Genomic DNA, 27304 nt, shown 5'->3' with positions numbered 1-27304 from the left:
GGTGGTCACTGCACGGACATGTGTCCGCAGCAGGAGGAGGCAGGTTCAGCTGAGTTCCCTGGCACTTGGAGGACTGCTGGGGAAGAGATATCTGTGTGGTCCGAGTCAGATGATGGGCCTCTGGATTCGGCCTACCAACTTATCCTAGAGAGTCAGGAGAAGGCATGGGAACATCATGCAGAGCCGTTGGAAGTTGTCAACTGAGTGGCACGTGAATCAGAGGAGTGTGTCCTCCTGCTCTCTGATGAAGTGGTGCCCACATATGCGTGCAGGGAGGTCTCCATGGGGAGGATGCTGGACGTCATGGAGACCCTGATCCAGCAGAACGCGGAGATGTGTGCAGACCTGCACTCCATCGTGGGAGACATGGATGATTCCTGCAGTGGCGACACGAGAGGGAAACGGGGCACCTCGACATCCCCCCAGCTGCTCCTTCCTATCAAGGAATCAGACCAAGGCCCCTGGGCACCCAATGGGACGAGGAATGGCAGCTGGACACCCCTGGATCATCCACTCAGAAATCTCAGAGGCCGTCTTCTCCTTCCAAGTCGTCTTTGCCTGTGACCCCATCAACCTCGTCCTCTGTCACTGCAGAGGGAGCAGCTGGCCCACAGGAGGGCAGCCAGAGCGAGCTGGGGCCACCAAGGTTCGGCTCTCCAGAGGACCCGAACCAAAAGCATCCGAAGCAACAGGGCCAGCCATTACAGAGACTGTCTCCATCCCTGCTGTGGATGTCAGGGCAGCAACTAGAAGTCTAAGGCGTTCAAAAGTTATGAAATTCTGATCACAATTGATTGCATGGGTGAACACATTTTGTCACTTTACAATCTGGAAATATATGCACTTTCACTGAATAATGTGTAATGTTGTCTTTCAGCTTCATTGACAGGCTTTGTAAGTCCTCCCACTGCTTCTCCCCACCTCCCCCAACACTAGCAGTTCAGCTGCACGCAGCCGGCTGTCGAGTGATTTTGGAGAGAGAAGTGTGTGTGTGTGTGTGTGTGTGTGCACGTGCGTGTGTGCGTGCGGCAGGGCCTTTCGGAGCCTCGTGCAAGCACTCACCCATGCACATGGGCCCTAGACCTTCCTCGCCCACCCTTCCCCAGGTACACCTTCCTCTCCCAAACACAGCCGGACCTTCCTCTCCACCCACTTGACTATCAACCATTGTGAGCAGACCCTCAACGGTGACTTTCCACCTTCAGTGAGCTGCTTCGTGGTGGAGCCATGTCCATGAGAATCCACCCAAGATGCCATGGACGTTCCTCCAGGATCCCATTACTGTCAGGATCCAGCATCTTCTGCTTCTCAGATATCTGCGAAGTGATCCAGGCCCTGGAGGTGGGTCCCGTCTTCACGTCAAGTTGTCAAGACGTGTTCTGCACTAGAGTGTTTTCCCGCCGACGTGGGCAGACGATCCAGCAGCGGAGGATGATTCCGGCGGGCTGGCCTTATAATGATATGCAGGTGTATTACAATGAGGTTCCCAACATTCAAAGGCGGAAATGCGGCCTGCCATTGACGTGCTAAATGGGCGATCACAAACTGCTTTTACAACATTGTGAAACTGATTTTTGGCCTTCTCGCCATATTGTCCGTTCATGCTGCCAAAAGTGCCCGATGCCAGTGGGCACGGAAAATTCCACCCTTAGTCAAAAAACTCGATTTCTCTTTCATAATGCCACATTGGCTCTGCCTGATCACATTGTGATTTTCTGCTATAACCTCAATAATGGATTCTAGCAATTTCCCTGTGACAGATGTTAGGCTAACTGGCCTATAGTTTCCTGATCATTGCTTCCCTCCTTTCCTGAATAAAGGTGTTATATTAGCTATTTTCCAATCCACTGGGACTATTCAAAAATCTAAGGAACAGTGGATCTACTATCTATGTTGCCACTTCTTTTAAGATCTTAGGATGCAGGCCATCCAATCCTGGGGACTTGTCAGCCTTTAAGTCTAATACTTTTCCTTGCACCCTTTCCTTGGTGAATTGTGGTTGTTTAAGTTCATCCCTCCCTATCACCTCTTGATTATCAAGTACCTTTGGGAAGTTTTCCAAGTCTCCCGTGAAAACAGAAACAAAATACCTGTTCAACACCTCCTCCATTGTTTTCCATTGTCAATTCCCCAGTTCTGGAAAGCAGCCTAGCATTAATAATGACATAATGTTTGCACTTGGGATATTGTCAACAAACAGCTATTGTAACTGCTAGACCAGATTATTTTCAACTCTCGCTGACACCAGCAGCTAATTTTTTTAATTTTTAAAGGGCTTAGGATTTAAATACCTTCACAGCTTGACAGTTTTACAGACATTATCTGTCCTTCAAGAGCACTTACATGTACTCTAAAGATTTGTGACTCCCATACTGCAGGTTAAGGCCATTGCTTCAGTGAAAATGGGGTCTGTTTGAACTCAGCACTGAATTCAAATGACCCTGCTGAGTTTGGGTTTCCCTCAGGTGTTAGTCATGCTCCGCCCCTTTCCATGACAGGCAAAAATGAGATCTGCAGGAAATGGAGGCAAGACTTCCTGTGCGAAATTCTGGGCCCATGTTTAGTGGAGTTTATCGGTTTATAAGCTTTGGTTGCTGGTGCTCATGAAGGACATCTTGTTAAATTTGAGTACATTTTCCCCATTTAATTCCTTTTTAAAAAGTTTCTTTCCATTAACATGAAAATTTAATATTTCATGTGTGCTGGTATACTGTGAGAATTGGCAGAAATATTTTAAAAAGAGAAATTTTACAATATATCATCCATTAATTTGTTTTGTACTTTATCAGACCACAATTTCCCATTGACTATGAATGGGGGCATGAATTCCAGTGCAAAAGGCACTGTGAGAAAGCAATACATTTGTTGTTTCTTCCCATCCTTCCAATCACCTCAAAACCTTTCATTTAATTCTCATCTCCAGCATATCTGCTCTCATATTGTTAAATTTGATTGGTGGGCACTTATAAGGGGCAATGTGTGTGATGCATCTGGGGAAGTAATGGAGCTCCGAAATTTTCCGCTGGTTCTCATTGTAATGATTGCACTGCTGGTGCCGCTACAGGCACACTTATTGGGCTTAGACCAGTGAAGACAATAAGATTAGGAGCAATTTGGGCTTTACAGGCAGTGAAAGCACTTCAAGGTCCCAGGTGAGATCCAGAAAATGAATTTTATCAAAAAAAATGTAATAGTGCAGGAATTTTATGGTGTCAGTTTGAATCAGTCAATTTGAGTTGGTCAGCCAGAAACAGGTCACAGTTAAGAAGAAAGAAAGGAGCAGAGAAACAGGCTCCAAGTTAAAGAAGGGGCTGCGGGGAGCAAACTTTAAGTGAAGTGGCTTGGGAGAAGTCCTGATAATCGACGAGGGCTCAGAAGAAGTCCTGAAGATCCTAAAAGGCAGACAAAGGTTGGTGACTCTGTGCTGTGGGCAGCTGGGGCAAAGGTACCCCTTTGGAGCAGTGGTGTTCTGCTTGGCATGGCCAAAGAGCTGAAATTATACTTGTAAGTTGATGCTTGAGAGTACTTGGGAACCCAATCTTGGCAGATAGGGTGGGCCGTTGTTGAAGCCTGTCGAGTTGGAGTGACTTTTGGCGGAAATTCCAAGGCGAGGTCTTCGAAGGTGAAGATCAGAAACCATTGTGAGAGAGACAAACTTTCAGTGAGACTGGTTGATTCATAGTGTGACTAATGTCTGGGTGAGTTGTTGAGAAATCCATGGAATGTGTTCTGGCCATGTTTGTCATTTATTCTGTACTGTGGTGTGTTCGACCACAGTTTGCTTGTCAATTCACATGTACCTCATGCTTACCCAGAATGTTAGAGTATAAGATAGATACTGTAAAGTGTTTTATCTTTCTGAACTTGTATAGTAAAGTTTATCTTTGTTTGTTCCAAACCCATGGAATCTTCAAACTTTACCTACTTTAAACAAAACATTATTGGTCCTGAACCGTGTCTCATCAACAACATGAGGTCTGGCCAAGGATCGTAACATAAATACAGACATAAGAATACTTTTGCAAGAACAGGAAGAGGGTACAGTTACCTATGGTGGCTTCTATTTATATTACAATTGGCATGGAGCAGTTGTATGGACACAGGCAAGGAGAATTCCTAATTATTCAAAAAGCCAAACAAAAAAGAATACTCTTGCCAATGCTAGCCTATCCCTTGAGAAAGATTGTTCTGAAGCTACAGCTCTGTAAGATATTGTGCCAGCTATTTCTGACAATAGAGAAGGAAACCTGAGTGCAAGGGTCTCTTACTTCATTTGAATGCAAGTTACATTGCTACACCCTCTTCAACCACAATAGGTTCAACCACCTGAAAAGCCACACAGGAAATGTTACTACAGTGCGTCAGGTGCAGAAGGGGAGCAATTTTCCTACAAAACCAGTATGCTACGTACACGCTAAACCCAGGATAAATCACTTCTCAGGAATTAATTTTCCTTTTCTCTCTGCCTCATTTCCTGTCACTCATCCATCACAACTGACTACTCATCTCCAGGCACTTTCCCCTGTAATCGCAGCAAATGTAGCACCTATTCATCTGTGTCTGTCCACATGAGGGCTCCCAGCCCTCCAAGATTATCCTGGAGTCTCCAGGAATGAAATATTACTCCCCAGGTCACTGCCATGAACAACCTAGGGGAAAAAATCAGAGGGGAATTAAAAGATAAGTGTTTCATTAATATTTTTGGAACACTTTAATTTATTAGTCATAAAGATATTGGAGGTGGTTAAAAAGGCAGTTTGATAAAGTTAGAAATCATCCAATCAGATAATTAAGAACCTCTTTGTCTTCCTATTGGTGGGGGAAGGTAGTAATTCGTGACGATGCATGTTTTGGTCAAACAATGTTGGAATTGTAAGGACGGGATGGTTGTTTTGCTTCCAAGATTCACCAAATGGTGACTTCTCAATTGTGGTAATGCCCAAACAGTTTACTGCAGGAAGAAAACTGGCCTTTGTGTCAGTTTGCCACCTCCGTTCCTGACCCTATCGACTTTTGCGAGGGTGGGAAAGTGAAGTCGCCTGCACCTTTAATTGGCTGCATTTATGTAATTAAGGAGCTCATTAAGAGCTCACCTTCAAAACGTCCTGAGATTTTTGCGGGGGCAAGCAGCCCAATGGGAGCTGCATAAAGCTGAACAGCTCCAGCCTTAAAAAAGTGGAAGTTGTGATGAAAATCTGGTGCACAGCAATTAAATTTTAACGACACTACCATTTCCCCACCCAGGTTCCAGCTTTCCATCTGCCTTGGTCACTTTGAAGGTGTAGATTCTTTCATTTTTAAAATTATTCACAGATGGAAGCATATCAGGGCTGAATGTAGTCCGCTTCCTGAATGAGAGATAATAGTGCTTGGGGGAGTACCTTGGAGCTCAACTGATTTATTTTGGAATTAAATGGAGGGGGGGGGTGGTGGGGGGGTAAGAATCACCTGTACAACATCACTCAGGGCACATCTGTCTAGGAACACCTTTGGAGGTTTAAACCAACTGGAAGTGGCTGAGGTTCACTGTGGCTAAGTGAAGTCTGGCCATGTGGGCAGACCAGCTCAATCCAGCAGGTTCGGTAGCACGTTCAGATAAATTCATTGCTGCAGCAAGGGAAGATCAAAACTGCCTCTCAGCAAAAATCTTAAACTGTTTCAGCACAATATGTAAACCTACTCAATTTGTCTAGTCAGAAATTATTAGGGAGGGGGAGTTTTAACTCTTCCCACTGGATGGGAACAAGAGCAGCTGATCAGTGAAAACGGGAACAGATCCATTTCCCGCTCCTTTCCGGCTGATCTTCGATTTTAACACCGCTGAGAGAGTGTTTGAACTCAGCCTACCCTGCTGGGTTGAAAGGTCCAAAGGTCATACATTTCCTTCTGGTTCTGTCCACTCTAAAGTCTTAAACTGGTTCCCAGTGGAAAGGGTCCCTAACATACAACGACCCACGAATTGACACCCTCCCTCACAGAAGTTATAGAAGTGGTAAATTCGCAATTATGACATGGGTATTACAAAGTGACAGAGTAATGGGAGCTCTTGGCTCTATTCAGTTGTCCTATCCCTGATGTTGGAAAGCTTATTGTTGACAGTGGATAGTAAATTAAACCGTTTCTCATCACTGACGTAGAAAGTTGAAGTTTTCAGGGAAAAAAAAATCAATGCCATGCAAAGAATGTTGTAACTAATACATTAAAGAAGAGTTAAATCTAAGGTTAAAGACAGATAGGGCTGAATCTTTGGCTTGGCGAGTGGGGGCGGGGCCCGCTCACCGAGGTGTAAAATGATGCCGGTTTGACGTCGGGCGTGCGTCCCGACTTCACCACGCATCATTTAGATTTTCAGTTCGGCGGGTGTGCAGCTGACCCGGCTGCGTGCCCGCCGAACTGTCAAAGGCCTGTTAAGGCCATTAATGAACTAATTAAGCCCATTGAGAAAGCTGTCTGTCCAACCTTAAGGTTGGCGGGCAGGCGAAGAGGCCAGGCGGCCTTCGCATTTTTCATGGAACCTCATTCACGGGCAGGATGAGGTTTCATGAATGATTTAAAATTTTCAGAAAAATTATTAAAATGAACGCACATGACCCAGCTCGTGTGACAGTTTCACATGAAGCGACATGTCATAAAATTTTTACAACACTTTATTAGATTGTTTAAACTTAAAACTAAGGCATGCGCGAAAAAGTGCACTCCCGACTCAGGCAACCCCCCACCCCCCCACCCCCCCCAACCCACATAGGGAGCGCACAGTGGTTCTGGGTGCGCGTCATGCTAGGCAGGCCTTAATTGGCCCGCTCACATAAAATGGCGGGTCTGCGTCTGCCCACACACAACCCCCCCCACCCCAGTGGGGGGCAAATTCTACCCATAGGTCAAAATAAGAGGGTACAGATTGAGATATTTTGCATTGTGAACAGGACGTTAAAGACTTACCAAAAATCACAGAGGTGCTACCTCACGATTTTCCATTCATTGATCTTAATGGATGGAAAATTGGAGGTAGTGCAGCCACAATTTTTTTTTAAATTGTTGTGCACTGAGAAACTTCACTGGAGTCTCAACAAACTTTTCCCAAGGTGTTTACAGGCAACAAAATGTTCTAACATTTACCCATGTAGGCTCTAATATGTGACATAACGAAAGAGTATAGAGGACACTGTTCCTAGTTTTTCCTCCCCACACTATTCACTGTATGTAATACTGCACAATATATAAAATACGTCAGCACTACAAGCAGAAACTGCCAGAAACACGTAACCTTGAGGTCCCTCCTGAAACATCCATTTTCTTCTTCAGATGTTGATTAAACACATGTGCATTTCAAGTTTTTATTTTAGATTTCCAGCATTTGTGTTATTTATTTATGCCCAGTACTAGTTTTGTCAGTAATTGAGTTTGCAACACCATCTATAACTCACTGTTTCCTTTAAGACAGGATATGGAACAAATGTAATTTAATGGGTAATCCTTATTTTAACTGCTACAGAACATCACACAGATATCCATGGACATGTTTTGGAGCACTGCACTGTAATTGATTATGCAACAAAGAAAACATACACTTCACATTGCATCATCAATAACAAGGTTCATAGCAATAGAATCTATATAATTGTTGTCTATTACCTCATAGTTAATTAGTTTGTTTGGGTTTAGCTATAAATGGGGTCAGCAAGCTAAAACTCCTTTTATAAAGGGTATGAGATTATACTTTTCTCTGATAAACTGAGCAGTTCACCCCCAGTGAAATGTGGCTCATTTTGGACATATCCAAAGTCAGAGCTGACCAATTGGGTAGCATGAACTATCATTAATGAAACCTGATTCTATGCTGCATTAAATCACTAAGAGAGATGAATTTGCCAAAAAACAATCAAATTTAGGCTTGTCGAATTCAGTTACTTTTACAAAGTGAAATTCTATCTCATGGTAAAATTAGAATTGAACCATGAAAATAAGTGGGCTAAGTGAATGAAAGGTAGCCAAAGATTATTTTAAAATTTATTCTTTAATGGGATGCGGGCATCGCTGGCTAGTTCAGCATTTATTGCCCATCCCTAATTGCCCTTGAGAAGGTGGTGCTGAGCAGTCTTCTTGAACCGCTGCAGTCCATGTGGTGTAAGTACACCCAGAGTGCTGTTAGGAAGGGGATAGATGCACCAATGTCAAACCTGCTGAGCTGGTCAATGAGGTCAGAAAAAAATATCAATACTTAGTAATATTAATATCGTCTACTTGGTGTTAAGACTCTGAGACGTTTTAAGGAGGATGGAATGAGTGCACAGCTAGTCAGTAGTAAGATTTTTGTGGGGCTAGAAGCAACATTCGTTCTCTTCTTTGTTCCACATACATATTTTCAAAACTTACCTTCACCATTTTTACGAGTAACTAGTAGAGGTCCTTTATATCATTGGTACTGTTGGCCTAACGTCTGTCATTGGGAAATTGCTGGAATCTATTATTAAGGAAGTAGTAGCAGGACATTTAGAAAATCATAATATAATCAAGCAGAGTCAATTTGGGAGTTCTTTGAGGAGGTAATCAAGGGGAAATGGTAGACATAGGGCAGAGTTGTCTGGTCCCATTGGCGGCGGGTGTCATGGCGGGCGGGGGTGACAATTTGGCCGGTGTCAAAGCACAGCGGGATCATCCGATAGTGTCTGCCATGGCGCAACATGAATCCCTCTGGAGGCCGGCGTGAACCCAATTTGTGTCCTGGTAATGGGAGTAAGGGTGGAGGAGGGACTAAGAGTGGAAGAGGACATAAGAGTGGAGAAGGGAGTAAGGATGGAGGAAGGAGTAAGGGTGGAGGAAGGAGTAAGGGGAGGGGAATGTCCAGGTGAATGTGTAAGGGAGACTACCTCTTGGGGGGAAACTGAGGGTGGATGTGGTCGGAGGGAATGATGAGTATTAGAGGGGGCAGAGGGAGCTGGAAGGGTGGGAAGGTGAGAGTGTGTTGGTAGGGACTCAGAGGCAGTCATGGACCCTTGGAATGGAAGGAGGTGGTTGGAGAGGTGGATGTGGATGTGGATGGGGGTGGGATTCTCAGGAAGGTAGGGAATGTGCATATTCACCTGGACGTCCTGAGTTGGTAGGTGATGTTGGGGAGATGGAAGGTGATGCCAGAGGGGTTGACATGATGGGGGAAAGGACATGAGTGGCTGGGGTAGAGGAAAGGATGGGGGAGCTGATCCAAAACTTCACTACGACCACGGCTGTCAAAATCGAAAGTGAGCAGAGTTGGACATGGGAGTCAATCAGTGGGTGGGCGGAGATGAAGGTCAGCTCAGATGGACAACTGAAAGAGAACGCCAATGCTGCATTGAACATGCTCGGGAAGTAAGTTGAGTGTGATGGAGGAAGGCTCTGTATGCATAGGAGGGTGCTTGCATGAGGTTCTGAAAGGCCCTGCTCCACACACACTTCTCCCTCAAGAATCACTTGTGGTCCAGCTGCGTGCAGTGATGGGGGGGGACTCCCAAGGCCAGTAAATGAAGCTGAAAGACTCCATTACACATTATTCAATGAAAGTGAATATACTTTCAGATTATATGGTAACAAAATGTGTTCACCTGTGCAACAACTTGTGATCAGAAATTCTTAACTTTTCTAGGCCTACTACTTCTTCTAGGTGCTGCCCTGACATCCGCAGCAGGGTGGAGAAAATCCCTGTACAATGGTTGGCTCTGTTGCCGCTGATGACTTCGGCGTGTGTTCTCTAGAGAGCCGAGGGCCCTGTCTTGCTTTGGCAGTCCTCCTGTGGGCCAGCTGCTCCCTCTGTGGTGACAGAGGACGAGGTTGAGGGGCTCATCGGCGAAGGGGACTAGGACGGAAAGGACAGCCTCTGAGATTCCTGAGTGGATGACCCAGGGATGTCCAGCTGCCGCTTCTCCTCCCTTCGGGTGCCCGAGGGCCCTGGTCTGACTCCTTGAGGGGAAGGAGCACCTGGAGGGACTTTGAAGTGCCCTGTTTCCCTCTCACGTTACCACTGCAGGAACTCACCCATGGCTACCACGATGGAGTGCAGGTCTGCATGCATCTCCACGTTCTGCTGGAGCAGGGTCTCTACTGCACCCGCCATCCTTCCCATGAAGACCTCCATGCACGCACAGGTGGGCATCACTTCACCAGAGAACAGGCGGATGCACTTCTTCAACTCGCATGCCACTATGCTGAGGGTTTCCAACAGTGCTGCGTGATGTTCCCCCACCTTCTTCTAATTCTCCAAGATGAGTTGGAAGGCCGAATCCAGAGGCTCATCATCTGACTTGGACCTCACAGATGCCTCTTCCCTAGCAGTCCTCCAAGTGCCGGGGAGCTCGGCTGAACCTTCCTCCTCCTGCTGCAGATACGTGTCTGTGCGGTGACCACCAGGTTGTGAAACCGAGCCTGCTCTAGATCTAGGTCCCACCGAGGTGTGTGTCTCTGTGCTGGTAAAGGGTGTGGGTAAGCGCTGTGATGAATCTTCCAGGCTGTTTATTTCCAGCTCTTCAATGGAGGAGGTGTCCTCTTAGCTGGAGATGAGGATGTGAATGCATCTCAGGGACTGGCTGGCTGAGGGTGTTGGTCGCTTGGCAGAGCTCCCTGTGAACCAAAGTAGAGATAATTAGTGTATTGCAGCACAGTCAAAAGCAGGAGAGAGAGCACTCACATTTGTGTTGAGAGAGGGATGATGTGGTGCAGGATCCTCATGTGGGTGTTCACCGCTGACCTCACCATCGCCGCAGGCTCATCAAACAGTACCATGGCACGCTTCTCAAAGTGAGTGAGGGGCCAAATGTAGGCCACTCCATCCCCGGTCTGGGACCTCTCCCTGTCATTGTGAGCCAGCTTCTCCTGCATGAAAACCGATGGAGAGAGTGTGAAAAGGACGCATGGCGCCATGTGGAATGTTTGTGTGATGAGCGGAGCCATGGACGGGATGAGGACACGAGCTCCAGAGGATATGAGCCTGATGGAGATGTGAGGGAGTGTGAGTTGTTGTCCTTTGAGATGCGAGATCACTGTGGATGTGTGATGAATTTGGGGGTGTGTGAGTTGAGAGTGATGAGGTGGTTGATTTACTCTGGCGAAAGGATGAGATTATTCATCCTCTTCCTGCACTAGATGGTTGACCTCCTCTTTGCTCCGTTGATACTGACCGTCGCTGTCACCGCCTCCCAGGTCGGATTGGTGACCCTGGTGGACCTCCTGCGGTCAGAGCAGGGGTAGAGGACATTGCAGCAACCTTCCGCGTGTCCAGCATGCGCCCCATTACTAAATTTGGCACCTGCCGTCTTCTTTATTTTTGGGGTCATCTATCACCTGGAGCAGTCCCAGTCTGTAGACATGAAGTAGGCTGTGCTCTTATGCACTTTAAATATGGCGCTCGGAGTAAGGAAGTGATGAGATACAGCATGGCGGACAAATCCGAGCCCGCCCACCAGTGCTCCGGAATGTTTCCTGGGTCCCGCTGGGAAGGGGACGATGCAGTGGAAAAACTCTCCATCGAGGCCAGCGGGAAAAATGACTTTTTTTGCGCCTGCTACCGCACTTAGTGCAAATCTGGGTCGATGCTGCCCAAAGGTTACGTGAATTTCCAAAATTCATTTGCTGAAGTGCGACATAAAAGGCTACTCCATAAGATAAGAGCTCATGGTGTTGGGGTGCTATGTTATCGTGGATAGAGGATTGCCTAACAAACGAGAAGCAGGGGATTGGGATCAATGAGTCATTTTCACTTTGGAAGACTATAACTAGTGGGATGCCACAGTGATTAATGCTAGGGCATCAACTATTTATAATCTATACAAATGACTTGTATGAAGGGGCCGAACACATTGTACTCAAACTTGCCGATACAAATATAGACCATGTTGGAATGGAAGCGGCGGGATTTAAAAATGGTGGATTGGACGCAACTCCGGGTTTCATGGCACTCCCAATTTTCAGTGGCACGGGATAAGCGTTCAGATAGTGAGCCCACATGCTGCAGTCCCAACCTGTCCAGCTCCATTGCAGGGGTAGGTATCTCCTAGCCCGCCACAATTTTCATGGAATTGGGTCAGCTGCTTCATGACTCGTGGCTCATGGTCCCTCAGAGGCGTCGTGAACCTTAGTCTGGATTCGGGAACCTTTTGAAATGTAAGTTCAAAAGGCCTTACCCATGAGCCCATATGCCAACTCATGCCCCTGTGCCCACCCCAATGGACACTCATGCCCTCCATGCTAACTCATGCCCCCATCCACCCCCAATGACTCCTTGTACCCTCCATGCCAACTCATGCCCTCTCATCTGCCACCAGTGGCCTCTCCAACACTCCATGCCAACATGCCCCCACCCACTCTCAATGGCCCCTCATACCCTCCATGAAACTCATGTTCCCCACCCTTTCCCAATGGCCCCTCATAATCTCCAAGCCATCTCATGACTCCCCAGCCATTTCCAATTGTCCCTTATACCCTCCATGCCAACATATGGCATTTCTATGCCCATTCAACCTGCATACTCTTTGTACAGAGCCAACGAACCTTTTGGTAATAATGGTATGTGCGGAACAGCTTTAAAAAAAACATTCAAAATTTTCTTTTAAAAAACAAGCCTGTTGTTGCTACAATCTTGTAAAACTGTCAAGCAACCAGACCAAGGCGGAGTACCCAGACACCCATAAAAGGTTTAACTTCATTGACACAGCTGGGGAGAAGGGAAAACTTTGCCTGATTGACAGCTTTATGATGTTATAATAAGCTATTTTTTCTGTGATTTGTTTTGTCAATTTGTCAATGTATATTGCTCAAGATAAGGAGGTGTCATGCTTATAGTTTCTGTTATTGATACTTTAAAGGTCTGGCTGATTGACATGAAAGATCATTATAAAAGAGTTTTTTAAAGCAGTTTCACACATGCCATTATTTTAATAGCATCCACTGGTTCTGTACACAGTGTATACTGGGTGAATGGGCATGGAAGGGTTATGAGTCGGCATGGTGGATATGGGGAGCCGTTGGGGGTGGATGGGGGAGCATGACTTCCCATGACAGGTATGAGGGGCCTTTAGGGCTGGGTGGGTGGCTTGAGTTGTCATGGAAGTGCTATGGGGCCTGGGCAGGCATATGAGGTTGTGTGAGGGGTGAGGGCTAGAGGGCATAAAATATAAGCAAACAACTGCGCCATAGTCCCAGAGAACCAAGGCGAGTCTTTTAAACAACCCGCCTTGGCACTCAGCCGCCCTGTGGCTGCCTTTGATCTGCTTCCAGGGCAGCGGGCCCGACTCTATCCCAGACTGTCCTCCAGGAGTGAAAATTGGGTCTGATGTGGCAATTACTACTGAGGCGGGTCTGCCAAGTTGGGAAATTTCCCAACTCCTGCTACCCATCTCGAAGCCGAAAATCTGGCCCAAAGAGTATGCGAAGGGATTGGTTAAGTGATTGTCAAAAATTTGGGAGATGGAGTATAATATGGGAAAATACGATTTTATCATCTTTGGCAGGGATAATAGAAAACAAAATGTTATTCAAATGGAGAGAGACTACAGAATCCTGCAGTGCAAAGGGATCTGGCTGTCCTCGTACACGAAACACAAAAAGTTAGCTTGCAGGTAGGTCCAGCTAGTAATTTGGAAGGTAAATGGAATGTTGGCCTTTATTGCAAGGGGGGTGGAGTATATAAGTAGGGAGTCTTGCTACAACTATATAGACTGTTGGTGAGATCACACCTAGAGTATGAGGCACAATTTTGGTCTCCTTATTTAAGGAGGGATATACTTGTATTGGAGGCAGTTTATAGAAGGTTCACTAGATTGATTCCTGGGATGAAGGGTTGTCTTATGAGAAAAGATTGAGCAGGTTGGGCCTATACTCATTCAGTTCAGAAGAACGAGTGATAATCTTATTGAAACATATAAGATTCTGAGGAGAGTAGATGCAGAGAGGGTGTTTCCTCTTGTGGATGAATCTAGATCTAAGGGGCATAGCTTCAGAATAAGGGATCACCATTTAAGATGGAGATGAGGAAGATTTTTTTCTCTCTGAGGGTCATGAATGTTTGGAATTCTCTACCCCAGAGAGCAGTGGGGGTTGAGTTATTGAATATATTCAAGGCTGAGACAGACAAATTCTCGAACTATAGCAGAATCAAGGGTTAATGGGAACAGGCAGGAAAGTGATGAGACCATGATCAGGTCAGACATGATCTAATCGAATGTTGGAACAGGCTCAAGGGGCTGAATGGCCTACTACTCCTGAACCTGCATATGTTCTTATGTTTGTCACTCTTCATCAAAATACAGACCATACTCTGACCACTGGCATTTCAAAATTGCATTGGGGTCCTATGTACATCACACGAACCTTGCATGCAGAATATTGCATGTCATCTCCCACCTGAAACAAGCGGGCATTATGGTCGCCTTTCACAAGGCACCAACAAAATGGCAGCAAGCAAATCAGAAGAGGGAACAAGGTGATAAGTTCAGCGCTGCAATTTTCAGCGCATGTCTGTCTAGTTCCCTTCCAGTTCAGGTGGTGAAAATGAACCTCTTGATATTGTGTAGCACATCGTTTGGGTTATTGCGCGCCAGGTAATGATAGGTTTAGACACGTTCGTAGCTTCCCCCAGCCTCTGTAAAATAAATTTACATAAAGGATGAATTTGATTTTTGTTCCATTGCAAGATCTACTTAATGCATAATATTATGTAGCACGTTGGGACCTAAAAGCAAGTGATAAGATGGAGATTCTTGTTCATAATCTCACTGCTCAGTGAGTTCCTGATCTAAAGTTACATCATGGGAAGTTACAAAGCACAGATCCATTTACTTCCACACACAGAGGGAGGTGAAATCAGAACAGTCACCCAGATTCTCTTGTGCAATTCCTGGTGGCTGGCTATTGGGCAGTACTAACAGAGGTTACGTGACAACTTCACAAAGCTATGCTCAAAAGCAATATATTGACAAAGTAGGAAATGAATAAAAATAGTTAACTACAGTAGAATAAATGGTCCAGGTGCTTAAACATAAAAGAATGATATCATTAAAAAGAAAGATGATTTATTACTGAAATATGGGATAAAGATATATTGATAAAAATGTGTTGAAATTGATCTTGGGTGCTAACATTATCAAACTTCAGTGAGATCAATGCGTTATGCATATGGAGTTACAGATGGCTGAAATGGTCTTGAATTCCATCAGGACTACTCATGAAGGCTGACACCCATCTCTCCCTGTACAGCTGAACTGTTATTGGAAGCCTATACAGAACAGCAGACCTCTTCAGGACCACAAATGAGGGAAAGGTAGACCGCAAGTGGCCTAATGGTAAAAATGTGAGGACCACTGGTTTATGCAATTGGTTTTGTTTCATCTGAACCAACAGAACCTGAACTGGATTGGAACTTATAAGTTCTTTCTTTTCCTTTGTTGGTGTTTTGCACCAATTTTCTCCTTTGTCCTCGTTTGAAGTAATTCATTCAGTACAATTCTATGGGCTCTGATGATCAGTGATTGGCTCAGAGGCACTTTATGAAGGGGAGGAGTTGAAAACTGTTGAATGGCTTATGTATGCTTTAAATCTCACGATTTAGATGCTTAACCAAGTCATTACAAGTGCAAAGAAACCAGATCAGTCAAGAAATTAAGTTCCAATAGAAGTTACACAAGTTGATTTTTTAAAACTTGGTCAAACACATTAAGGCCACACCAGTGCCAAGGGTCTATGAGCCAGCCTTTCAAAATCAATGGAACAAGCAATCCAGATTTTCTGCTCTGTTTAATTTACAATTTCCGGTCTCCATATCTCCATTACATCCTTAACCATTACTTGGCTAGTTAAGTGTCTGTAAAGTCATATGACAGGCAGGAAATGAATGTGATTGTAGGTAAGCCTTGGTTAGCTATAGGCCTCTGCGAGTAAGGCCAACAGAATCCTACAGAAGTAACTCACCCAGGAGAAAACTGAAGTGATTACCATGTCTATTTGTTGCTGTTAAAATAAATAAAACATACAGATGCAAAATGGGCTCATGGCAAATTGAAGGCTCCTTTACACCCATGTCAGTTTCTTCTCCATGGCCTACATCACAGTCACTAGATGTCAAAAAGAATCATTAGTGTGAAGCTCTTTGAGATGTCTCAATGTTATCAGAGATTATATATTTGTTTATGCTATTTTATATAATAGATGGTTAGCAATGAGATTCAAAACAATAATGAGTTATGGGTTGATGTCATAACCCATAGAGTAAAACTTGAGCTGTTTCTGAATGCAATCTGATCTGAGGTGTGATTATAGTCTTAATACAAATGGGCATATCTATTTCTTTTTCATATTATACATTGTGATGTTCATGGGGATAATTTTGTTCCAAATTGGGATTATTTTCCATGGATATATTAACAATGGGACCATAGACTTAATAATTGTAGTTCATGGTCTGCAAAGGATTATGTTACACTGAGAAGACTGATTGAAAGTAATAGTAGCCATGGCCATTCCACCATAATGTAAGAGGATTGGCTGCTGCATCAACACAAATGTTTGTAATCTTATTACTGTTATTGCTAGCTTAGCACACAATATAAGCACTAATTTCTTACATAAATGCCATTTAACACTATGTTTTTATTCAACTGCTTTGTTATAGCCTCTTCTCTTTTAGTTGCCCTCAACACAAGTGTGAAGTTCCCCAGGCCAGTAGACAAACCGTTCGGAATTGTATGAAAGAAACCTGCAGCAAATGACTTAGCCTCTGATTCTCCTCCTCCACCAGCCCTTGTGGAGAAAGATAACATTCTCCTCATCACCGACTACAGTTGCTCACATCAAGCTCAGAACTTGGCAGAGTGGGGGGTGGGGAAACAAGTGAAAATCAATATCTTACTAATAAATCACAGTTCATTGAAATGCCAACAGTTTTACCTTTGTTGTTAATTCATTAATACATTATTTATGCAGAGATTTCAGTCTTCAAAAGTGCATGGGCCATACTTGAGATTTATGGAAGCTGCAAAGTCTGTTTAGCCCCTTTTGCCAAATTGTAACCTTTTTATACCCTGGAATACTTTATTGTTTTATTTACTTATTTTGGTGCCATTTCATTTTTGATTTTACAATTCAATTCACATTTGACCCAGCACAACGGATAACTTCAGAGATCCTGTTACTTATTATATTGCTTAATATATTATACCAAACTGCTTATACCACCTTACTAATGTTATACACAATCATCCCATTCATTTGCCAAATATTACATGTATTCAAAACACCAATAGGATCTCCCTACAACTTTTCTCTGAATAAAATCTGTGGCAACATACGTGGCACAAAATAAATCTTTCTAGCCTATTTTATAGAAAGTAATATTTGAAGGATTGCAACAAAAGATTTTTGTAAGCAGTTTTACTTTTACCCATCCTGAATCCCATACAATCCTTTTTTTAATAATATCCATTGTGTCACAAACAGGATGTATGTGTTTTCTTACTTCCCATGATCAGTGTGTTTTGTATGTGAGGGCTGTGTTTTCTTACCCTCAGATTGATTGTCCCAATTTAAATAATTCCAGCAGCAAGTTTTTTGTGAATTTAAATTAAGCAAAGTTATTTATTATCACACACTTGTCCTGGAGGTTTATAAACACAACATCTCACTCACTCGACTCTCTCACGCCATCATTCACACATCGATTATATACAGATGAGGGAAAAAACAATATAATCAGAATTTATGATTGTCTTAGTCTCTTTCGTAGCAACCCTGTAGTTTCTTGGATGAATTGATGCTTAAGTTGAAGTGAAGGTCTCATAAAGCAGAGGATTTTCAGTAAGCTGTGAGGTTTCTTGTAGTTGAACATCCAGGAAGTTAGTTCTGAGGTAAACTCGAAGTTGGGACAGGTTGGAGTGAGTCCTACTTCCACTTTCATGGTAATGTTGTTTATTACCTTGCCTACTTGGATGACATGCAGCTGGGTCAATGGTTTTCTGATGGAACTTTGTCCCTGAGCAGCTTCTTGCTGAATTTTTAAAGTAGACCACAAAATTGATTCTTTATCACGTGACTTGTACAAGTTCAAAGTCCTTTCTTCCAAAAAGAGGTGATGTGTATTGATTATACCTCCTATGTTATCGTTGGACACTTTGAAATTCGTCCAGTCCATGGTGATGGTAAGAAACCATCAAAATACAATGGAGGGTTGATGGGAATCCATTCACATTTGTCTAAGACACATTGAGTGTCAATGTTTCTTTTGTCCATGGTGAAACAGAAAGATAAGCTGACTGGAATGCTATACTTCTTTTGTTGATGGTCCATCCTTAAACAAAGGGAAGTGTGAAGTCTCCGGATGGCTGTGAATGTCCATATTAAATTAGATATTTGCTTGAGACTCAGGACTGTATGGAGCTCAGAAGCCAAAATGTCACATGATTTGCAGTGGCTATTTTAATAGACTGTTTGTGTACAAAGTTTTTTAAAAGCATTGACTGAAAGTTCATAATATACTGGACCCTGACAATTCTATTACCTCCCCATAACCCGTTTTAAAGTATTTTCTTGTATATGGTTCAACTGATAAGGAGGGTTAAATCTACTTTCCATTTCAGGACTACTGTATCTGTTAAGGATAGTTCTAGTGCTTTATATCATCACTCTTGTGTAGCATAAAATCATTTTTCCGAGTGATATTTTGAACTGTAATAGCCTTTGTGTGTAATTCTATAAAATCAACATATCATTTCATGCCTGTTTCATTCCATTTTTTTTCAAAAATGTCATGAATCATAAATTTGTTGATTAATTGAGTTATTTTGAATGAGAAGCTGTTTAATTCGAGCATATTATATGTGGGCCTCTGCCAAGGGAGCACAAGCCTATCTTTAGTGTCTCTACAGGTTGCATGAGAAGATGTGTGGCAAATTCACTTAAGAAAATCTGCTTTAAATCATAAATTGGGTTGTTCTGCAAGATAGGTGAAGTCTGTTTACCATTACTGGCTCGTTGCTTTATCGTCAACATCTCCTCTCCCGACAACCTTGCTTTCTTCATTGCAGAAGTTGCTCTCGGACATCCTGACAGGCTGGATCCAGGAAAATACAGGAAAGTGAAACAAATTAAATTAGCAAAATTATAAAAATGGGCCATCAAACGCTTACTTAAATGATCACTTTCATTCAGCATCTATTAATTAAGTTGGAACATTCATGATATATATATATAATATAATTATATATAAATTCTATCATATGTACAACAGGAAATGACTTGTTTTGATAATTTTAATTATTCTGCATACAGTTATGATAGGTTGACATCTGAATGGGAACATTTAGGCGGACGGACACCCACTGACCGAAGCACAGCAGATAGCTGGAGGCGGCTTCCTGGCGGCAGGCCCTGCAAGGCCTCATCTAACTCACTCCCACCCCCAAGAGTCATGGATGCAGAGGACCACAGCTGCAGCCACAAGCTATGCTGTGGAGGGGACTGGGGACTGCCCTCCACACTGATGGCCTGACAGCTGTGCCCACAGTCTATTTTAAGCTATGTTTTTACAGTCTTCAGAAGGCACCTCCATCGTCAGGTCTCTCTCCTACTACAGCAGCAGCAGCCAGTGGGTCTGCTGGCCGCTCCTATTGGCTCTCCCACCAGTGCAACCCACCCGCTGCCATCCTTAATTGGCCAGGGCTCCCAGAGGTGGCCTCTTAATTGGCCAGCTGCAGTAAGACTATGCAGACGGGCAGACCTCAAAAAACCACTGGGGTCAGGAAACGGAAATGATCCCGACCGCTGATGTTAGGTTGAGGTGGTAATATTCCACCCTTTGTCTTTTAAAATGCAAAATAACCATAAATTATTTTTGTCTTATCTTGATCAGGTATTTACAGAGCTGGAGTTCCAATTGTTGAAAACTTTTTACTGACTGAATATTAGCACAGTACAATTAACTAAAAAAAATTGCCTTTTAAAACTCCAGTTAAATATATTTGAGAGTTATTGTACAGAAATTGAAACAATGACAATTGTACATTTGCTGAATCTTTCTCAGCACTTTTTAATCCCTTCATCATCCAGATTTAGATTTGAATAAAGTACATTTCGGAGGTTGTTCTAACTTGAATATACACTTATCTACTTGCTTGAATGCTCTTTCCATATGATAACAATACAACTGGCTATATAAATAGCACTGCAGAAACCTTTCAGGCTTGCAAATAATTTATGTTATCATAATGGTTAATAATTACCTTAACACAACTAAAGCTACATTATCACATCCCTAAACGTACCTTTCCAAAATTACACTTCAGAATTGGTTAAAGCATCATCTTGTATAAGTTTTTCTGCAGATTGGTTTTCCAATCAACCTCCCTTGCCCAGAAGGCGAAAACGTAAAAGCAGGTAGTCTTATTCCTTCAGGTAGTGAATTGTTATGGGAGATTTTTTAAATGTAAAATTTTGAAATATTATTTTTTCTTACTTTTCAGTTTCATCGAAGAGTGCAGCTCAGAAGGCGGCAATTTGACCCACCGAGTCTGCACTGGTGCTTTCAGAAAGCAATATATTTTGTCCCACTTGCCTGCTCCCTCTCCACAATATTCACTGGTAGTCTGTTAGTGGTATGTATAATGCATAAAATATTTCATCCTATTTCTTTTGAACACTGTTTCCTTTAGACACCTGTTGTGAAACCATGCTTTATTTTAGCAAAATGATTTTTGAATTTACTGGCTGGAAACCCCTGATTGAATTTAAAAAGATTATAGCTACATTCCAATGACTTGGGATCAAAGTCAAAGATGGTTGCACGTTTGCATCATTGTACCTTCTACATTTGAAAACTACTGAAATGGAAACAACCTGTCTGCAAAGGCACACCAGCAACACTTGTATTGAAAAAATAGGGATCGTCCCCTATCCCATTAACAAAGCGCCTAAACAATCACAAGGGTACTTAACTGGGTGGAAGCAAACCACTAGAAATAATCAATGGAACCTTGGCTGAGAGAGGAATTCCCAGCCATGATTTAATCAAGGTAACTGGAATATACTAGTCACGGCCACATTTGGGTCACTGGGCAGTTGGAGAGGTGTCATGTTTAAGCACCTATTTTCTCTGCAGAACAGGACAATCAACTGAGACACTGACAGAACAATACCCCGAGTGGATTCGTTCCCCATCTCTCTCTCCATCCAACTTGCACGTTTTAACCCTGTTTGCTGATTTTGACTATCTAGATGCCACAGCTAGATATTTTTAAAAAAAATCAACACTGCTGCTGCCTTCAGACGAACAGATAAATGGTCCATCTAGAGTTTTAAACCACCTTGACCCAAAGTAGCAGGACCACCGAGTGAAAGTAACAGGAGCACTGAGTACAACCTGAAGCCAGCTGAGTCATCAACCTTCAGGAGCTGTGTACATCTTTAATTTTACCGGACTCTTAAATTATTTAATCTATCCTCCCCACTCTGTAATTTATTTACTTGCATGTGAACTTTGATTTTGTGTTTGTGAAAGTTGGAGAGTTTTTATTGTTTTAGTAGACCAAGTGAAGTACGACAAAAACTATCCTCCTTTCTTTTAAAAAACTAAGAAAACCTGATCATGTCTTTTATAGACACAGCAGGTAAACAGCAAAACACTCACGGAATTGGCAAATATATACATTTTAATAAAAACCTGTTGCAGTCAAACAAGGTGAGGGAAAAGGGTGGAGCCGCTTGACCCCTCCACACCGGATCATAACACTTCAGACATCAGACTTTAGTTTCTTTCTTGGACCCACTGGCATTATTGTCCAGTACTTCTCGTACAGTCAAGAATTCATCCCAATGTCACACTGGCCATTCTTATATATCGGAACAAAGGGAAAAAGTTGGCTTTTTCAAACATCACCAAAGAATTGCTGAAGGGCAGAGGCTGTTTGCTATTGTAGTCACCTTAATTCTCCAGCATAATCCTGGAGGGTTGGCAACTCTATGTCCTATGTACTAATCATGAGAAGGGATGGCTGGAAGCAAGTTTCCAAATGGTTAGTGTTTTCTGATCGATTCCAGAAATGTAAAAACTATTGCAACCTTAGCTTTGAGTCAAAAAACTGTTGAGTGAGAAGCAGAGTGTTCAAAGAAAGCATAGTTTGCCAAAGAAATCCTTGTTTTATCAATAATTTATTTCACTTTCCAATTATATTTTCATACAGTCGATGGCCACAGGTTGAAGGAGAAACACCTTAGAGGTTTGTTGGACTGAGGGTCTGTTTCCATTGTATAATTTCTATGTAATTCTATAGAGAACGTTGCATTCTCGAGCATTGCTGGCCTTTTTGAGAATCCTTGCGTGTAATTGCTCGGCTGAAAAATAGTTTATTTCCTCTGTCTCATTATTAATGCAATCTTTCTTGCCCTCTCTATATTTCTCTTGTAGTACTTGATTTGACATTAAAATCACCCAGTCCAATTCACCTTTCTCAGTTCTTCCACTGTTTATTTCTAAATCCTTAAATCCCATTGGGTTAACAAGGTGCATTCTTTATCCTGCTATTCACTCAGGTCCCATTTACCCTGTTTCACCTGCCGCAGCATTATCAGCTCATACCTCCAGCAATTTCGTGGCCAAAATGTTTTCAGCTGGAGAGTGCAGGAACAAGTCTAAGTACCAGAGCACACTGCAAGATGCCCTGCTAAGACAAACCATGGACGGAATTTTCCATGCCCGTTGGCGTCAGGCGTCATGGCAGGCATGAGCAGACAACATGGCGGGAAGGCCAAAAATTGGTTTCACGTCGTTGTGAAACCAGTTTGCGATCATCCGCTCCACCCGTCAATGGCTGACTGCCATTCCCGCCGCCGGACGTCGGGAACTTCATTTTTATACATCTGCATATCATTATAGGCCCAGCTTGCTGGAACCATCCCCCCGTGCTGGATCATCTGGGCTTGGTGTAATTGCACGCTGACGTGTTTCACAACAGCATTTATAAGGCGTGCACCTGGCGAGCTGCACTTCGAGGGGAACCCGGAGGCGAGTGCTCACTAATGCTGCACAGCGCTCACAAAGGTCTCCTGTTCGACTTCAAGGTTGAGGTGCCGCGCATTCAGGTGAGGACACAGGCAAGTCACTTTTTCCCGGCTGGCTGACGGTGCAATGCTGGGGCAAGGCCTGCACTGCGTCTGAGGTGAGTTGCGGGGACAAGGCAGCACGGTTTGGTGGCAGTGCACAAGCACATGCCGGGGTAGGGAAGCGGCCACACATTAGGGAAACCTTGAATAAAGTGACCATTCCTCCACGCTGAGACATTTCAGGTGCAGGCATATTGACGTGCGTGGAGTCGGGCCTCTAGTTTCTCTGCCCACCAACGCAGAGGCATGAAAGTGCCACCAAATACTCCAGAACATTTCACCTCTCAGGCACAGACTGTAAACTAATGAGCATTTCAGGGGACTGCAGAACAATTGGACAACTGGGCAAGTTGTACAATCTCCTTACTAAAGCTGACCATGGAGCAGTCACTGGTGGAAGCGCTCACAGCCCCTTTGCAATATCATCAGTCAGGTTTGGACCATACTCCCCCATGGTTCAAGCTAACAGTGCAGCCTTGCAGTGTGGGTTAGGAGAATGCCTGTGCCTGAGCTGAGAGCACAGCATGCAGTACAATGGGTGAAGCTGCTGCCAATCAGTAAGTCGGAGTGGGGCGGAGGTGGGTGGGGTTCTGGGCAGCCATGCAGCACACTAATCTCTGGCCATCCAAGTGGTGGCCAGCACTCTCTGGGATGCGTTAAGGGGCCTTCAGACTTAATCAAGAGGGGTCCTTAGTACACCCATGCTAACCCATGTGTCTCTCTCTTTCATCCTGCAGGAGGAGTGCATCAGGAGCATGGAGCCTGGTGACCCGGCTGTATGCCTCATGGCTTACAGGGAGCGGAGATGAAGGAGAAGAGAGCGACAGAGGCACCTAGCTGGGCAGAGGGAGGAGCAGCACTCTCAAGAAGGGGCAGCTGGTGCTCCTGCGCATGCTATTGAAGAGCCACAGTGACCCATCACTGGCGCCTAGTTAGACCCAAGGTCTACAGACAGTGCTTGTCAGTCCTGCAGATGACCGAGAACCAGTGTCACCGAAGACTGCGTGCGTCCAGGAAACTGGTCAGTCATATCTGCCACCTGCTGCAGGATTTGGCGCCACGGGGACATGGAGGGCATCCACTGCCAGTGGCCGCAGAAGCGACCGTGGCGCTCAATTTTTACGCCAGTGGCTCCTTTCAGGACTTCACAGTGATCTCTGTGGGATTTCACAAGCCTCCGCCCACAAATGCATCCATGAGGTCATGGACTCCATATTTGCAAAGACACACAACTTTGTGCATTTCGCCCGGGATCAGGGAAGCCAGGATGCAAAAGCGCTGGGATTTGCCCAGATCTCAGGTTTCCCACAGGTGCAGGGTGCCACTGACTGCACTCACATGGCACTCAGATCTCAGTGGCAACAAGCAGTCGATTACTTCAACTGCAAGGGCTTCCATTCGCTGAATACTTAGCTGGTGTGCGACCACCACAAATGCATCCTGCAGGTGTGTACATGGTTCCCAGGGAGTATCCAGGACTCCTACATTCTCAGTTGTCTCAGATTGACTCCTGTCTGGCTGATGGCAGTGCACATACCCTCTGTAAGGCTCCTGTCATGGAGATGCAGTGGATGCCCACAGTCCCTATATTCCAGGAGGATGACGACATGCAGTGGGAACAGTCTATGGATCCTCACACACCTTATGTGAATATCTGACTCCTGTCTGGCTGATGGCGCCTCGTTTGCGCTCTGTGAACAGGGTCATATCATGAAGATGCAGCGGGGAAACTTTAACTGCTCCTGATCTTAAGCTGAACCCTTCAGGACCACACTGTCACTCGACACAGATGCTGCTGAGATGTGGGGGGGAGGGGGCAGCCGTACCTCAAAGGTGCTGGGAGCACAGAGAGAGAATGACGGAACTCTGTGCCCCCGGCCCAGGACATTCTGTCAGCAATGATAAACCCATCGAGGTGCAGGCATGACTGATGTGCCCAGTGACAGTGAAGGCGCATCATCAGTGTGCTGGGAAGATTACACACAGCACAGGGAAGAGGTCCTGGACTGAGACACCTGCCTTTATTTTGTGCAGGGATGAAGGTTTCACATCTGAGTGACACAAACACTGCTCATCAGAACAAGGAGCCATAGGCAGAGAGACATTCTTGGGAGTTTATTTACAATAGTGAACATTATGTACAAGTGATTAACATCTATGCCCAAGCTGTGCAACTGATTGTCCCTTGGCTTGTTAATTTAGTTTATTTGTTTTATAACAAAAGAGTTACATCTTCTTAACCTTCCAAAACCTGCCGCTATGTCTTGGTGCTCCCCCGACATCCACAGGGGAGTTGGAGGCAGCCTGCTGACTGCTACGCCCTGTCCGTGATGATCTTGGTGGACGTCCTCTGGAGGGCCAAGAACTGGAGTGCCCCAGCCTGCTTTTGGGGTCCTGCTGTGTGGCAGTGGCACCCTCCTCAGCCTGTGGAGTTGGAACTGTTGGGGTCACAGGAAGAGGGGATTTGGATGGGCCGGCCACTCCTGGAGTCATCTGGATGGATGGCCCCAGGGTGCGTAGCTGCTGATCCTCCTCCCTCTGGGTGCCCGAGGGCCCCTGGCTGTCTCCTTGAGGAGAAGAGGAAGTTGGAGTGAGATCAAGCTGGCCTGCACCCCTCTTGTGTTGACACTATTGGAGGCCAACAATGGCGTCAGCGATGGAGTTCAACCCGTGCAGTACGGAAGTCCTGGACCAAGGTCTCCATGGCAGTCATCATCCTGCCAGTGTTAACCTCAGTACATTGGCATGACGGGGCGATCACCTGTGACTGAAGGTGGACAGGCTCCTCTATCATGCCTTGCAATCTGAGTAATGCAGCGGACATCCCTTCCTGCTGTCCCTGTGTTTCTCCCTGCAGCTCCGGCAACTGATTGAGGATCGAGTCCAGAGGCTTATCATTTGACTCGGACTCTGCAGATCCCTTGCCTCCAGCAGTTCTCCGAGTGCCCATGACCTCGGGCGTCCCTGCCTCCGCCTGCTGTGGAACAGATCTTGTGCTTTGTTCACCAGATAGTGATCTACACATAGGACCCGCCAAGGTGAGTGTCGTTGCGCTGCTGGAGGACGTGGGTGAGCACTGTGACGGGTCTTCAAGGGTGCTGTCCTCAGGGTCCTCTTCCGTGGTGCTGTCGGCGCTGGAGTTGGGGCCAAGGTTGCCTGAGGGCAATGTGGCAGATGTGCCTATGAGAGAAAGTGGGGATTATCCGTGAATGGCTGCCGTGGTACACAGAACAGTGGACTCACAGTTGAGTTACCAGAGGGATGATCTGGTGCATGATCCTCACTTGGATGTGTGGCAGTGACCTCGCCATCACTGCAGGAATGGTCCACGCTCTCTCCTGCCAGCTCTAATGCACGGTCTTCGAAAGGAGTGAGGACCTCGATGTTGGGCGTGCCACACCTGGTCTGGGACCTCTCTGTCTGGGACCTCTCCCTTTTAATGTGCGTGATCGTGTCCTGCATAAAGACAGATGGGGAAAGTGTGAGCAAGACACGTGCCCAGCCAAATGAGAAGGAAGCCAGGTGTGCATGTATGTGTGCTGAGTGGAGCCATGGACAGGACGAGGAGGTGACATCCAGAGGAGATGAGGCCAGACAGAGATGTGAGGGTGCGTGTGAGAGAGTGAGTGGTGATGTACCTTGAGCTGATAGGGAGTGAATGTGTGATGGGCTTGCGAGCGTGTGAGTTTAGAGTGATGAGATGGTTGACTTACCTTGGTGGCACAGATGAGATCATTCATCCTCTTTCTGCACTGATGGCCAATGCCTTGTGGGCAGCATTGGCACTGACCACCGCCTCCCAAGCTGGATTGGTGATATTGCTGCCCCTCCTGTGGCAAGAGTGGGGGCAGTGGACATCACAGCAAGCCTCCACTGTGTCCAAAAGGTACTCGAGGGACGCGCCACTGAACCTGGGGGCTGCAGTCCTCTTGCCTTTCGGGGCCATGTCTTCTGTGCAGCAGTCCTGAGCTGGAAGCACTGAGAGGTGTGTGCACGGCTGCACTTTAAATATGGTGCCCGACGTCAGGAAGCGGTGAGGCGACAGCATGGTGGGGCGGATTGGAGGCCGCCTGCCAGAGAAATGGCATGTTTCTTGGGAATGCATAATTAACGAGGTGGGATTGGGACAATATGGCGCAAAAACCCGCCATTGTGGCTAGCGAGTAAAACATCCTTTTTCCCACCTGCTACCGCACTT

General features: G+C 45.1%; 1 protein-coding gene across 1 annotated transcript in view; it reads right to left on the bottom strand.

Annotated features, from left to right (window-relative positions):
- The window catches only part of LOC144680561 (myelin transcription factor 1-like protein), a 516235-nt gene that overhangs the window by 23728 nt on the left and 465203 nt on the right, over nucleotides 1–27304 (bottom strand). Inside the window, exon 20 of the mRNA XM_078541678.1 lies at nucleotides 18972–19063. Coding sequence (XP_078397804.1) covers nucleotides 18972–19063 — 92 coding nt within the window. The remainder of the gene's footprint in view (nucleotides 1–18971; nucleotides 19064–27304) is intronic.

Source organism: Cetorhinus maximus, chromosome 5 (assembly GCF_964194155.1).
Source record: "Cetorhinus maximus chromosome 5, sCetMax3.hap1.1, whole genome shotgun sequence".
Lineage (NCBI taxonomy): Eukaryota > Metazoa > Chordata > Chondrichthyes > Lamniformes > Cetorhinidae > Cetorhinus > Cetorhinus maximus.
The sequence above is the reverse complement of the archived record's forward strand: the minus strand, read 5'-3'. Positions and strand labels throughout refer to the sequence as shown.